This window comes from Bufo bufo, chromosome 9 (genome assembly GCF_905171765.1).
Source record: "Bufo bufo chromosome 9, aBufBuf1.1, whole genome shotgun sequence".
Lineage (NCBI taxonomy): Eukaryota > Metazoa > Chordata > Amphibia > Anura > Bufonidae > Bufo > Bufo bufo.
Window position 1 is genome coordinate 134,753,727 of NC_053397.1, and position 16,393 is coordinate 134,770,119.

A 16,393-nucleotide genomic window follows, 5' to 3' on the forward strand; every position below is an offset into this window, starting at 1 on the left:
GACTAAGGCCTCTTTCACACGGGCATCCTGTTTTTGGCCCGGATAAGATGCAGGTGCGTCGCGGGAAAATGCACGATTTGAGAAAAATCGTCATGTTTGGTACCCAAACCCGAACTTCTTCACAGAAGTTCGGGTTTGGGTTAGGTGTTGTGTAGATTGTATTATTTTCCCTTATAACATGGTTATAAGGGAAAATAATAGAATTCTTAATACAGAATGCATAGTACAATAGGGCTGGAGGGGTTAAAAAAAATAAAAAAAAAATTTAACTCACCTTAATCCACTTGTTCATGCAGCCCGGCTTCTCTTCTGTCTTCTTCTTTGAGAAATAGGACCTTTGATGACATCACTGCGCTCATCACATGGTCCATCACATGATCTTTTACAATGGTGATGGATCATGTGACGGACCATGTGATGAGCGTAGTGACGTCACCACAGGTCCTTTTCCTGTGCACAGCAAAGATGAAGACAGAAGAGAAGCCGATCTGCGCGAACAAGTGGATTAAGGTGAGTTTAATTATTTTTTTAACCCCTCCAGCCCTATTGTACTAAGCATTCTGTATTAGGAATTCTATTATTTTCCCTTATAACCATGTTATAAAGGGAAAATAATAATGATCGGGTCTCCATCCCGATCGTCTCCTAGCAACCGTGCGTGAAAATATCACCGCATCCGCACTTGCTTGCGGATGCTTGCGATTTTCACGCAGCCCCATTCAATTCATATGGGGCCTGCGTTGCGTGGAAAACGCACAAAGTGGAGCATGCTGCGATTTTCACGCAACGCACAAGTGATGCGTGAAAATCATTGCTCATCTGCACAGCCCCATAGAAATGAATGGGTCCGGATTCAGTGCGGGTGCAAGCGTTCACCTCACACATTGTACCCGTGCGGAAATCTCGCCCGTGTGAAAGGGGCCTAATGAATCCTTCAGTAATTTTGTGGGGGGTCATTAACAAAAATGATCTTGGATTGAATGTTACTTCAATCTGTGACCCCCACCGTATGCAATTTCTTGATATCCTGATTCAAAGGGGCCCCAACAACATGATTACTACAGAGGTATTTAGAAAAGCCACCGCCTCAAACAGTCTACTCAATGGGAAAGGGCAAACCCATACCCTCTGAGGAAAGGGATCCCAAAGGGCCAATCTCTCAGGCTATGGAGAAATTGCTCAAACATGCAGGCTTTTAAACATCAGGCCAATGATGTGCGCCATAGGTTCTGGGAGAGAGGCTATCCAGATAACATTCTGAGGACAGCATTTGAATATGCTTGTCACTCAAAAGGGGAAGAACTGTTAACCCCTAAGAAAAAAGATACCCATCAAAAGCAACCAATTCGGATTATTGGCCTCTTTGATAGTGCACATGCTGAGGCGAGACAAATCATTAGTAAATTTTGGGGTATATTATGTCATGACCAGACCTGAAGGAAGTCATCAGTCCTTACCCCAAGATTACATCCAAGAAGGGGCGGAGCCTGAGGGATAGGTTGGACAATAGCCACTACCAACCCCCCCTACAATCTGACACATGGTTATCACGGAGACCAAGGGGGATGTTCTGATACGGCAAATGTGTTGTCTGTGATCAAGTCTTCATCACGAAAAGATTTAAATCGGCATGTACAGGTCATGAATATGACATCAGAGACTTCATCAACTGCCAGACAAGCGGGGTGATCTATCTTGCTAAATGCACATGCCCACGGGATTACATAGGCAAAACGAAAAGAGAGCTTAGAATTAGGGATCATATTAATGACATTCTGAATAATAAGCACAAAAGTGTAGCTCGACATATAAATGAGGTACATAATGGGAACACATCCTCCATTTGCATTATATATAAGCATATACCCCAGAACCCACGTGGGGGTGACTGGAATGGTGCTATACTCAGAGCAGAATCGAAATGGATATTTAAAATGAAGAGTGTTACCCCTGATGGTCTGAATGGAGTGCTTTCATTTAAGCCTTATAATCAGATACTATGAGATGTCTTAATTTTTCTCTTTTAAGCAATAATCATACCGCGATTTTAAACTGGTGCGATGCGATTTCAGATAGATCCTATATAATAGTCAATCTCTTTATTATATGTGGACGACAGTCCTTGAGGGGATCTGCTGGCGGCATCTCTATGCCGCCCTTCCATGACCTCTAGTGTGTCACCCATATATATGTATTTCTTCATCATATATTTGCCTATGTAGATTGGTGGCTAACACCAGCCTCCTCTTGTATATACAGTAATCTATTTTTGTATATTATAAGCAATGCAGACTTATAAGCATTTTAGTTAAGCACGACATAAACAAACCTAATGGGCAAGCGTCAGTCATCCCCATGGTAGCTTCTCCGCCCCTCGTGACACTGGTGTTACTGCTCAGTGAGTGAGGTGGGAGGGAGTTTGTGCAAATTAGCCAGCTCCAGCCCTCCACCCCAGATTAGACGCCCGCATTGACGAGACCTCATTATGGGTGGGACTTGGTGCTTGAAAGGAAGTGTTTTTTGATGCGTTTACTTGCCACTGCCATTCTATACTGCAACTACCCGTGACGCTGCTCCCTGATGAGCCAGAGGACCTGGCGAAACGCGTTGGGACTATGAGGGTCTAGTAAGCAACTGGGTAATCTAGCACGGGTCCAAGGTTCCAGCAGGCTGGGGGTCTCTCTTTTCAGGGCCGTTGCTCAGACGACAGCCACTTGAGGTGCTCCCCGCTGATCAGACTAGTATCTATAGGATCAGAGTAAAATAATTATAAGGGCTGTCTTTCCACCTAAAAACCGCTACTGATTTATTTGAAACACAATTGGCTATACCCAGCCAGAGCTATCTGAACCTTTACGGTACCTGGCCTACTGAATATTTTGAGCACTTTTTGCATCAATGTTAGACGTTTTAAATAATTAAGTAAAAGTTAAGTTTTATAATATTTAGTATAAGGAGGTCCCAGACTACTGTATTAATTATTGCAACTGTCTGTATTATGTATGTATACCCCTTACAGTGCCATGAAATGAATGGCGCTTTAATAATAAATAATAATAAAATGGACAGTTTGCATGTTTGCTACTGCATTAGGGCTGTATTACACCAACAGATTATGTGACCAATTTCTGTCAAATCCTACCAATAGTTGGTTTATATTACAAAAGATCTGTGTGTGTAAATGGCCATCTGACCAATGATTGGTCAGAAAATCTGTCAGAGAATCTGTTTGTGTAATACAGTCCTTATGCACAGCCCGGTATGTGCTAACTCCCCGCTTTCAATCAACACCTACCCCTTTGCAATCAGCTCATTAGAAAATAATTAAACAAGAGATTCTCAAATTGTAAGTTAAAAGTTTTAGTTTTATATATTAAGTAGGACTGGGGTATGACAGGTATGAGAGGACACTTGGGACAGAACTGTTTTAAAAAAAAAATATATATATTAATATTCTGTTTTGAAAATTATAAATCACAGTAAGTTGTGTATCTGTGAAGAATTTTATGGTCCGATCAGTTTCTTAACAAAAGCTTCTAACTGATCATCCTCTTTGATGCCCACAAAATGATCGATAATGGTACCATTTTTCATAGCAAGAACTGTGGGCACAGCAGATACCTGTAAGAGTGGAAACAGAATGAAAAAAGGAAGAAACATTTAAAAACATGGTTTGACAATAATGAACATGAAAATATTGACAATGGTAAGATTATTCAACAGCAGAGCTCATAGTTTAGTCTATTCTATTTCATGTTCCACTCTTTAGAGATTCGGATGCTGTCAGATCTGTAGACAGTTCTCCTTACTGCAGCAGGAAATTGCATTTTTGAAAGCTGAAATATTTAAATTATCTGTTAAACAAACTCCAGCTAGGACTGCTGCAATGCCACTGCCACAGAGGACCCCCAGAAATGGCAGATGGGTTAATGTAGGTTCTGGAAGTCTTAGAGTGGTGGATAGAAGACATGTCCCACAGTCGGTGGTTCTCCATAATTCATTTGCAGCACTCTCAGAATGTAAGGACAACATGGATATGGACTCAAGCACAGAGGGTGAGAAACCATCGACTCCTATGTCTAATGTATGCAACATAAAAGATAAAGTGAAGTCTCAAAGGATGCAGCTGTTGCTGGGTGATTCAATCATAAGAAGTGTGGAGCTTAAAGGGTTTCTGTCACCCCGCAAAACTCATAGTGCGATATAGGAGAATATAATGCTCTTACTTACTTTCATGCGGCCGATTCTTTATAAAACGAACTTTTATAATATGTAAATGAGGGCTCTACCAGCAAGTAGGGCGTCTACTTGCTGGTAGCTGCTGCAGAAATCCGCCCCCTCGCCGTGTTGATTGACAGGGCCAGCCGTGATCTCCTCCTCCGGCTGGCCCTGTCAGTAATTCAAAAATCGCGCGCCTCGCGTCATTCGGCGCAGGCGCTCTGAGATGAGGAGGCTCGTATCCTCAGCACTCCCTCAGTGCGCCTGCGCCGATGACATCACCGAAAGAGAAGACGTCATCGGCGCAGGCGCACTGAGGGAGTGCTGAGGAGACGAGCCTCCTCATCTCAGAGCGCCTGCGCCGAATGACGCGAGGCGCGCGATTTTTGAATTACTGACAGGGCCGGCCGGAGGAGGAGATCACGGCTGGCCCTGTCAATCAACACGGCGAGGGGGCGGATTTCTGCAGCAGCTACCAGCAAGTAGACGCCCTACTTGCTGGTAGAGCCCTCATTTACATATTATAAAAGTTCGTTTTATAAAGAATCGGCCGCATGAAAGTAAGTAAGAGCATTATATTCTCCTATATCGCACTATGAGGAATCTAACTATCCAAAAAAAATAAAAATGAGTTTTGCGGGGTGACAGAAACCCTTTAAAGAAAATGGTTTTGTGAGATGTCTCCCTGGGGCTACTGCTAGAAGAGATAGAAGACGTATTATTAATATTGTTAAGCAAGCAAAGCAGGAAGGGGACGTGGATGTTCTTGTCCATCTAGGGACAAATGACCTGGCTTGCAATGAAGTGTCAGAGGTGAAAAAATCTTTTATCACACTTGGTAATGACGTACAGGATTTTGCATCCACCATTTCATTTTCTGAAGTTCTGCCTGTGCATAATGTTCAGAATGATAGGCAGAGGCGCATAAAGGAGTTCAACATATGGCTTGGTAAATGGTGTCAAGAGCAAGGATTTGGCTTTGTTTCTCATGATAGCTCTACTTGGAATAGAAAGGAACTGTACAAAAAAGATGGTTTGCATCTTTCTCTCAAAGGAACAAATGTACTTAGTGAACAACTCTAAGAATTTGCGAAAAAGTATTTAAACTAGGAAGGGGGGGCAAAAGAGTGAAAATAAAAGAGTCCAATTGCCCCCCGAAACAATGCCAGAACAGGTCAGAAGCACAGAGGTTAAGAAATGATAAGCTCAGAGTCCTGTCTACAAATGCTCGCAGTTTAGGTAAAAAAATCAATGAACTTGGGTCAATAATGGCATCTGAGAATGTAGATTTAGTGGCTGTTACGGAGACATGGTTTAATGAAAGAAATGACTGGGACATAACCATACCAGGGTACTCCTTATACAGAAGAGACAGAGAAGGCAAGAAAGGAGGAGGAGTGGCCCTGTATGTGAAAGATAGCATTAAATCTAACCTAATACAAGTTGGTGAGGCCAACATAGAGTCAGTTTGGGTTACGTTGCAGTTTGCTAACCATGCAGTAACTCGTGTTGGTGTGATATATAGACCACTTGGTCAAGTTAAAGAACTAGATGATCTACTAGTTGAAGAAATAGCTAAAATGACAATGAAAGGAGAAGTTATCATTATGGGAGATTTCAATCTTCCAGATATAAACTGGAAAACCAAAATAGCAAGTTCTACCAGGAGTACAGATATTCTAAATTCCCTACTGGGGTTATCTCTACAACAAGTGGTTGAGGAGCCAACCCGGAGGGAGGCCATTTTGGATTTGGTATTCACAAACGGGGATTCGGTATATGATGTCATTGTAGGCGAAACCTTGGGATCTAGTGATCACCAGTCAGTGTGGTTTAATATAAGAACTGTGAAAGAGTCCCACCACACAAAAACAAAAGTTTTAGATTTTAGAAAAACAGACTTTTCAAAAATGAAATTAGTCATAAATGAGTCCTTATCAGACTGGAACGGATTACATGGAGTCCAGGAGAAATGGGACTACTTAAAAGGTGCATTATTGAAGGCAACAGAAAATTGCATTAGACTTGTCAGTAAAAGCAAAAAAAGGAGGAGACCAATGTGGTACTCAGCAGAAGTGGCCCAAATCATTAAAAATAAAAAGCTAGCATTTTGTAATTATAAAAAAACCCAGAGCAATGAAGATAAGGAAATATACAAGATTAGGCAGAGAGAGGCCAAGCAAGTTATAAGAACTTCTAAAGCGCAGGCAGAAGAAAAACTAGCTCAGTCTATGAAAAAAGGGGATAAGACATTCTTCAGATATATAAATGAAAAAAGGAAATTAAAACAAAGAATAACTAAATTAAAAACAAAGGACGGAAGGTATGTAGAAGAGAATAAAGGGCTAGCCGACTGCCTTAATGAATACTTCTGTTCAGTTTTTACAAAAGAAAAAGGAGAAGGACCTCCACTAGAAAGAATGACTATTAAATCGTTTGATGCATGTATCTTTACAGAGGAAGATGTTCTAAGTTTGCTGTCTAAGGTGAAGACGGATAAGTCACAGGGGCCTGATGAGATACACCCAAAATTATTAAAAGAGCTTAGTGGTGAGCTGGCAAAACCGTTAACAGATTTATTTAACCAATCATTAGTAACAGGAGTCGTCCCGGAAGATTGGAAATTGGCAAATGTCGTGCCCATTCACAAGAAAGGTAGTAGGGAGGAATCGACCAACTATAGACCAGTGAGTCTGACATCAATAGTAGGCAAATTAATGGAAACCCTATTAAAGGATAGAATTGTGGAACATCTAAAATCCCATGGATTGCAAGATGAAAAACAACATGGGTTTACTTCAGGGAGATCATGTCAAACAAATCTTATAGATTTTTTTGACTGGGTGAATAAAATAATAGACGGTGGAGGTGCAGTAGGCATCGCATATCTAGATTTTAGTAAGGCTTTTGACACTGTCCCACATAGAAGACTTATCAATAAACTGCAGTCATTGAGCATGGACTCCCATATTGTTGAGTGGATTAGGCAGTGGCTGAGTGACAGACAACAGAGGGTTGTAGTCAATGGAGAACATTCAAAACAAGGTAATGTTACCAGTGGGGTTCCACAGGGATCTGTACTGGGACCGATTTTGTTTAATATCTTCATAAGTGATATTGCAAAAGGCCTCGCTGGTAAGGTTTGTCTTTTTGCTGATGACACAAAGATATGTAACAGGGTTGATGTTCCTGGAGGGAAACGCCAAATGGAAAAGGATTTAGGAAAACTAGAAGAATGGTCAGAACTCTGGAAACTGAAATTTAATGTGGATAAGTGCAAGATAATGCACCTGGGGCGTAAAAACCCAAGGGCAGAATATAGAATATTTGACACAGTCCTGACCTCAGTATCTGAGGAAAGGGATTTAGGAGTAATTATTTCAGAAGACTTAAAAGGTGGGAAGACAATGTAATAGAGCAGCACGAAATGCCAGCAGAATGCTTGGATGTATAGGGAGAGGTATAAGCAGTAGAAAGAGTGAAGTGCTTATGCCGCTGTACAGAACACTGGTGAGACCTCACTTGGAGTATTGTGCGCAGTACTGGAGGCCATATCTCCAGAAGGATATAGATACTCTAGAGAGAGTTCAGAGAAGAGCTACTAAACTAGTACATGGATTGCGGGATAAAACTTACCAGGAAAGGTTAAAGGACCTTAATATGTATAGCTTGGAAGAAAGAAGAGACAGAGGGGATATGATAGAAACTTTTAAATACATAAAGGGAATCAACTCGGTAAAGGAAGAGAGCATATTTAAAAGAAGAAAAACTACCACAAGAGGACACAGTTTTAAATTAGAGGGGCAAAGGTTTAAAAGTAATATAAGGAAGTATTACTTTACTGAGAGAGTAGTGGATGCATGGAATAGCCTTCCTGCAGAAGTGGTAGCTGCAAATACAGTGAAGGGGTTTAAGCATGCATGGGATAGGCATAAGGCCATCCTTCATATAAGATAGGGCCGGGGGCTATCCATAGTATTCAGTATATTGGGCAGACTAGATGGGCCAAATGGTTCTTATCTGCCGACACATTCTATTTTCTATGTTTCTATGTTTTTAAGTCCAATATAAAAAGCTAAATAATTGAGTTCTCTGGAAACCAAAAACAAAAATCTAACACACCTAGATAGAAATGTTGATTTGCTGCAAAACTCGGCATGCAGTTATGTCTACAGCAGGTATGTCAATGATTACAAGGGTGGTCTGATTAGACACTATGTTTTGCCACAAGAGGGCTTAAAAGTGCTTTCCCTGCTGCCCTATTAACCCCTTCAAGACCAAGCTAGTTTTTACATTCAGGACTAGGCCGTTTTTAGCAAATCTGACATGTGTTACTTTATGTGGTAATAACTTTAAAACACTTTTACTTATCTAGGCCATTCTGAGATTGTTTTCTCGTCCCATATTATACTTCATGACAGTGGTAAAATTGAGTGAAAAAATGTAAATTTTTATTTATAAAAAAATATAAAATTATCCCAAAAATTTGGAACAATTAGCATTTTTCCAAATTTCTATTTCTCTACTTTTATAATAGACAGTAATACCTCCAAAAACAGTTATTACTTTACATTTCCCATATGTCTACTTCATGTTTGGATCATTTTGTGAATGGCATTTTATTTTTGGGGGACGTTAGAAGGCTTAGAAGTTTAGAAGGAAATCTTGAAATTTTTCAGAAAATTTCCAAAACCCACTTTTTAAGAACAAGTTCAGGTTTGAAGTCACGTTGTGAGGCTTACATAATAGAAACTACAACCCTCAAGGTATTCAAAACTGATTTTACAAACTTGTTAACCCTTTAGGTGTTCCACAAGAATTAAAAGAAAATGGAGTTGAAATTCAGAATTTCGCTTTTTTGGCAGATTTTCCATTTTAATCCATTTCTTTCAGTAAAAAAGCAAGGGTTAAAAGCCAAACAAAACTCAATATTTATTACCCCGATTCTGTAGATTACAGAAACACCCCATTTGTGATCGTAAACTGCTGTACGGGCACACGGCAGGGCGCAGAAGGAAAGGAATGCCATATGGTTTTTGGAGGGCCATGTCCCATTTGAAGACCCCTAGAGTAGAAACTCCAAAAAATGACCCCATTTTGGAAACTACGGGATAAGGTGGCAGTTTTGTTGGTACCATTTTAAAGGGACACTGACAGGCCCAATAAGCATAATTATCTATATACACTCACCTAAAGAATTATTAGGAACACCTGTTCTATTTCTCATTAATGCAATTATCTAGTCAACCAATCACATGGCAGTTGCTTCAATGCATTTAGGGGTGTGGTCCTGGTCAAGACAATCTCCTGAACTCCAAACTGAATGTCAGAATGGGAAAGAAAGGTGATTTAAGCATTTTTGAGTGTGGCATGGTTGTTGGTGCCAGACGGGCCGGTCTGAGTATTTCACAATCTGCTCAGTTACTGGGATTTTCACGCACAACCATTTCTAGGGTTTACAAAGAATGGTGGGAAAAGGGAAAAACATCCAGTATGTGGTAGTCCTGTGGGCGAAAATGCCTTGTGGATGCTAGAGGTCAGAGGAGAATGGGCCGACTGATTCAAGCTGATAGAAGAGCAACGTTGACTGAAATAACCACTCGTTACAACCGAGGTATGCAGCAAAGCATTTGTGAAGTCACAACACGCACAACCTTGAGGCGGATGGGCTACAACAGCAGAAGCCCCCACCGGGTACCACTCATCTCCACTACAAATGGGAAAAAGAGGCTACAATTTGCACGAGCTCACCAAAATTGGACTGTTGAAGAAAAAAATGTTGTCTGGTCTGATGAGTCTCAATTTCTGTTGAGACATTCAAATGGTAGAGTCTGAATTTGGCGTAAACTGAATGAGAACATGTATCTATCATGCCTTGTTACCACTGTGCAGGCTGCTGGTGGTGGTGTAATGGTTTAGGGGATGTTTTCTGGGCACATTTTAGGCCCTTTAGTGCCAATTGGGCATCGTTTAAATGCCACGGGCTACCTGAGCATTGTTTCTGACCATGTCCATCCCTTCATGACCACCATGTACCCATCCTCTGATGGCTACTTCCAGCAGGATAATGCACCATGTCACAAAGCTCGAATCATTTCAAATTGGTTTCTTGAACATGGCAATGAGTTCACTGTACTAAAATGGCCCCCACCGTCACCAGATCTCAACCCAATAGAGCATCTTTGGGATGTGGTGGAACGGGAGCTTCGTGCCCTGGATGTGCATCCCTCAAATCTCCATCAACTGCAAGATGCTATCCTATCAATATGGGTCAACATTTCTAAAGAATGCTATCAGCACCTTGTTGAATCAATGCCACGTAGAATTAAGGCAGTTCTGAGGGCAAAAGGGGGTCCAACACCGTATTAGTATGGTGTTCCTAATAATTCTTTAGGTGAGTGTATATGCATGCACAGGTCTTCTAATGTGTATTAAAAACATATAAGTCTAACCCCTGTCCACCTTATAAATACTGCAAACTGATGTTTTATAACCTGATGTAATCGCTCTTCTTTCTGCCCAAGGGGCGGCGTTTCAGCTTCACTTCTGACCAGCCAGCCCCAACCGCCGTTTTGAAGCGCTGCCCAGCTCATCAATATTCAATTCGCTGGGCGGCTTCTGCTGTCCCCGATGTCTTTGAGAGCAGCGCTCGCCCAATAGAAAGCTATGGGCATCGGACTCACTTTCAGCTTCTGCGCATGCGCCCGGCGAGTGAGGGATCACATCGCCGGGATCACATCGCACCTGCGTCCCCTCTGCTTCTTTGAGGCCGCTTCAGCCTCTCCATTCTGCGCCTGCGCCGGGCACTCTTCTGAGCAGCGCTTCAGAGCACTGCTCTCAAAGACATCGGGGGCAGCAGAAGCCGCCCAGCGAAGTGAATATTGATGAGCTGGGCGGCGCTTCAAAACGGCGGTTGAGGCTGGCTGGGCAGAAGTGAAGCTGAAACGCCGCCCCTTGGGCAGAAAGAAGAGCGATTACATCAGGTTATAAAACATCAGTTTGCAGGGTGGACAGGGGTTAGACTTATATGTTTTTAATACACATTAGAAGACCTGTGCATGCATATATATAGATAATTATGCTTATTGGGCCTATCAGTGTCCCTTTAAGGTACATGTGATTTTTTGTTGCTCTATATTACACTTTTTGTGAGGCAAGGTAACAAAAAATAGCTGTTTTGGCACCATTTTTATTTTTCATAATAATGTATTTTTGAAAAAAAAGATTTTTTAGTGTCTCCATATTCTGAAATTAATAGTTTTTTTTTGTTGTTTTTTTGGGCGACTGTCTTATGTAGGGTCTCATTTTTTGCGGCATTGGATGACTGTTTTATTGGTACAATTTTGGAGTGTGTATGACTTTTTGATCGCTTGGCATTACTCTTTTTGTGATGTAAGGTGACAAAAAAATGGCTTTTTTTACACCGTTTTTATTTTTATTTTTTTATGGTGTTCAACTGAGTGGCTAAGTTATGTGATATTTTTATACAGTAGGTTATTACAGATGTGGCGATAACTAATATGTATACTTTTTTTATTTATTGAAGTTTTACACAATAACAGCATTTTTTAAACAAAAAAAATAAAAAATCATGTTTTAGTGTCTCCATATTCTGAAAGCCATAGTTTATTTATATTTTTGGGCGACTGTCTCATGTAGGGTCTCATTTTTTGCGGGATGAAATTACGGTTTGATTGGTATGATTTTGGGGTGCGTATGACTTTTTGATCGCTTGGTATTACACTTTTTGTGATGTAAGGTGACAAAAAATACCTTTTTTTTAACTTTTTTTTTATTTTTATGGTGTTCACCTGAGGGGTTAAGTCATGTGATATTTTTATAGAGCAGGTCGTTACGGACGTGGCAATACCTAATATGTTTACTTTTTTTTATTTCTTAAAGTTTTATACTTTAATATTTTTGAAACAAAAATAAAATAAAAATATCATCTTTTAGTGTCTCCATAGTCTGAGAGCCATGTTTTTTTTTATTTTTTGGGCGATTGTTTTAGGTAGGGGCTCATTTTTTGTGGAATGAGGTGACAGTTAGATTGGTACTTTTGGGGGGGGGGGGCATACGCCTTTTTGATCGCTTGGTTGTTGCACTTTTAGTGATGTAAGGTGACAAAAAATGTTTGTTTGTTTTTGCAGTTTTTATTTAACTTTTTTTGACAGTGTTCACCTAAGGGGTTAGGTCATGTGATATTTTTATAGAGCCAGTCTATTCGCACGCGGCGATACATTATATGTCTAAATTTTCTTTTTTTTCCCTATTTTTTACTTTATTTTTGAAAAAGGACTCTTTTTTTTTTTTTTACTTAAAAAAAAACAAAAACAAAAAAACTTTTTTTCACTTTATTTTACTTTTTATATTTGTCCTACTGTGGGACTACATCTTTTCAGGATTTGATCCCTGTTTCAATTCAGTACAATACATTCTGTATTATACTGAATTGAACTGTTAGCGTCTCCTGGGCTTCCGTAGGCTGGCAGCTCCGATGCCTGTGTAAGGCATCGGGACTGCCATGGCAACCATCGACCCCCTGCCAGCACGGGGGGTCGATGGAGTCAGAGGGAGCCCCTCCCTCTGTATACACCACACGTATTGCGGTCAGCTCTGACCGCCGCACGTGAAAGGGTTAATCCGCCGGCATCAGTGCACACACCGATGCCGGCGGATGCAGCAAGGGCCTGGCTATCAGTAACAGCTGGGCCTGTGCTGCGGATCGGGCAGGTGCAGCTCCTTGCCGCATCCTCATGTGCATGTACGTGATGGGATCGGGCGGGTGCAGGAGCTGCATTCGCTCCGGTACATGTACGTGATAATGCGGGAAGGAGTTAAAAGAATCTCAGATGCTACTTTGGGTAATGTACCTCTTAAAGAGATCGTTTACCTAAAAGATTTCAGTTTGTTTTTCAATTGAGTTGTACAGTTTATAGGTCACATTAAAAGGTGGAAAAAGTTCTGAAATGATTTATCTTTGTCTCATTTTTTTACATCACAGAAACCTGACATTTTAACGGGTGTGTAGACTTTTTATATCCGTTTTATGTGTGTGTATATAATATATATATATATATATATATATATATATATATATATATATATATATATTGTGACAGGGTGTCACAATGTTTTGCAGAGAAAGTGCTGGATGGTGTGTACATTGCACCAAGTTTCGGGCACTTCATGTGTTAAAAGGCTCCAGGAAGGTTTGGTTTTCTTTGTATCCAGAAGCTTTCTGGGAAAAAAGAAAGCCAGTTTAGGGTCCTGGAGCCGGTCAGGGAAGAGTTGGGTGGGTTCCCTGACCACCCGGAGCCAGTCCGGGTTTTACCTGCCTGGAGGACTGCTCACACAGATGTACTAATTAGGTCAGCAGCCCTGACCCAAGAGCTCTCTCTCTGGCAGTCTGTTTGAGAAGCTGCAAGACTAGGAGCTCTGAGAGTGGTTGGCTTCTCCACCTAACTACTGAACTGTAAGTTCCTCTGTTTTCCCCTTGAAAATGCTCTTTGTCTTTTGTGTTATGAGTTTAGCTAGGGCTGCCGAATGAGATAGGCAGGAGCCAGACGGCTATGGTTGTTTTGGGTTTTGTTTGTTATTTTGAGCAACTTGCAAAATAAATTAGCAACAGTGTGACACACAAGCTACAAAGGTGTCGATTGTTCCTGTTTCTGCCCAAAACAACCCCGCAGGAAGGTGTAACAGTTCACAAATTGGTGTCGGATGCGGGCAAACGGATCCCTGCCAGATACCATCCATCTAGCAACTTGAATTGTATTTCATCTTATCACCCAATACGATGGAAGACCTGGTGTTGAGGTTGGCACAAGCCTGTGCAACCCAACAAGAAGCAAATGCAGTCCAGCGAGAGACTAATGCCAGATATGAAAACGCTTTGGCGGCACAAGCTGAAGCTGCTAGGAAAGACAGAGAAACTCTTACAGAGGTTCTGCAGCAGCTGGCGAATATGCGTCAGGACCGACCTAGCAATAGTGGGTTGATCAAAGCAAGCCACTTTCTTCAGAAAATGACCCCACACGATGACGTGGAAGCGTTTCTGAATACGTTTGAAAGTACCGCAGATCGGGAGGCGTGGCCTAAGACTCAGTGGGCGGGGTTGGTTGCTCCGTTTCTGACGGGTGACTCTCAGAAAGCATATTTTGATTTGTCTACTGAGGATGCCCAGGACTACGAGAAGTTAAAGCTAGAAATTCTCCGCCGTTTGGGTGTCACTCCTGCTGTGCGGGCCCAACGAGTGCACCGCTGGAATTACCAATCGAATAAGTCTCCCAGGTCACAGATGCATGACCTAATTTATCTGGTACGAAAGTGGTTGCAACCTGAGATACTCACGGCACCCCAGATTGTCGAAAGGGTCACAATGGATCGCTTCCTGACAGCGCTGCCGTATGAATTAAGAAAATGGGTCAGTCACGCGGATCCAAAGTCTGCCAATGAGTTAGTTGAGATGGTTGAACGCTACCTCGCAGCAGAGGGTTTTTTGGCAGGGGGGTCTGACCCTGAGAACTTGCCCGTAAAGCGGCGTCTGCCCGCAGTGGAGGGGAGAGGCGCCTCAACCTTAAATGCTGATCCTGGTTTGAAAACGTGGGTGAAGACCAACATGGATACTAGGCTGCTGAAAGAGACCCTACCAGGCTCCGGTGTCCAGTGCTGGAGGTGCAAAGCCCGGGGGCATGTGGCTGCTAAATGTCCTGATGTCCCAGTACCTATGGAGTGTGGAGCCGCTCGGCGCCTTTCCTTCTTTGCTCATCCAGCGTGTCTGACATCTGCACTGGCTCATATGGCACAGGTCAAAGTGGATGGAAGGAGTGTCCAGGCCTTGCTGGATTCTGGGAGCCTCGTTACGCTTGTACACTCAGACCTGGTAGCTCCAGACCAGCTGAAAAACCAGTGCATGGGTGTTGTGTGCATACATGGTGATGCAAAAAGTTAAGGTACAGCGGTGGTCCCCATTGAGACTCAGTTTGGTGTGACATCCCATGAGGTTGGAGTGTCTAAGTCCCTGATGCATAGTGTCATACTAGGGCGGGACTTTCCTTTGTTCTGGGACCTGTGGGCGGTCGAGTTTCCACCTCAAGTTTCCCTAAGTGTGAGGGATGAAACTCTGGCTAGCCTGCCTAACTTTGGGGATTCCGGTTCTGAAGTACCAGCCGGTGGACTGGCCCCAGTTGAGCCTGACCAGTTCCCCTTCTCTGTGCTAGTGGGGGAATCCGAGAGAGCTCAAGAGTCTGTGGAAGAGTTACCTATGCCAGAAATAAACTGCTCTCAAGATAACTTTGGCACATCCCAACTGAGGGACCCAACGTTAGCTCATGCTTGGGAAAATGTGGCTGTGGTTAATGAGGTTGCCCTAAGTACGGGCTTGGAGAAGGTGTACCCTCACTTTGCTGTCAACCATGATCTTCTCTATCGTGTTGATAATATAAGGGGTGAAGTCGTAGAGCAACTAGTTGTTCCCAAATAGCATAGGAAAGTGGTACTTGACCTGGCTCATAAAAACCCCATGGGAGGACACCTGGCAGCTGAGAAAACGCAGCAACGGGTACTCCAGAGGTTTTTTTGGCCTGGCATATTTGCAGAAATCAAACGATTCTGTTCGTCTTGCCCAGAATGTCAGTTGACGTCCCCTGCGCCTCATTACCGGGGACCCTTGGTACTGTTACCCATCATTGAGGTACCTTTTCACCGGATTGCAATGGATTTGGTGGGGCCCCTGGTGAAGTCTGCAAAGGGACATCAATACATTCTTGTGGTTTTAGACTATGCCACTAGGTATCCCGAGGCGGTTCCTCTGCGGAACACGTCAGCTAAAACAATTGCCCGGGAGCTGTTTCATATGTTTGCTAGAACAGGCATTCCAAAAGAGATCCTAACGGATCAAGGAACACCTTTTATGTCAAACTTAATGAAAGGTTTGTGTAAGCTGCTGGGTATAAAACCGTTAAGGACATCTGTCTATCACCCTCAAACTGATGGGTTGGTTGAGCGCTTCAACAAAACCCTCAAGAGAATGTTAAAAAGGGTCGTTGAGGCAGACGGGAGAGATTGGGATTGCCTGCTCCCCTACTTGATGTTTGCTGTTCGTGAGGTGCCTCAGTCGTCTACTGGGTTTTCCCCGTTTGAGCTTTTGTATGGGCGACAACCCCGGGGGCTT

At 42.5% G+C, this 16,393-nt stretch overlaps 1 protein-coding gene across 2 annotated transcripts in view; it reads right to left on the bottom strand.

The window, feature by feature from the left end:
• Positions 1-3,339: 3,339 nt before the first annotated feature.
• The window catches only part of TXN2 (thioredoxin 2), a 170,004-nt gene continuing 156,950 nt past the window's right edge, over positions 3,340-16,393 (bottom strand). For both annotated transcript variants that reach the window (XM_040406751.1, XM_040406752.1), the window contains exon 4: positions 3,340-3,621. In XM_040406751.1, the coding sequence (XP_040262685.1) occupies positions 3,505-3,621 (117 nt within the window). In that variant the 3' untranslated portion in view covers positions 3,340-3,504. The remainder of the gene's footprint in view (positions 3,622-16,393) is intronic.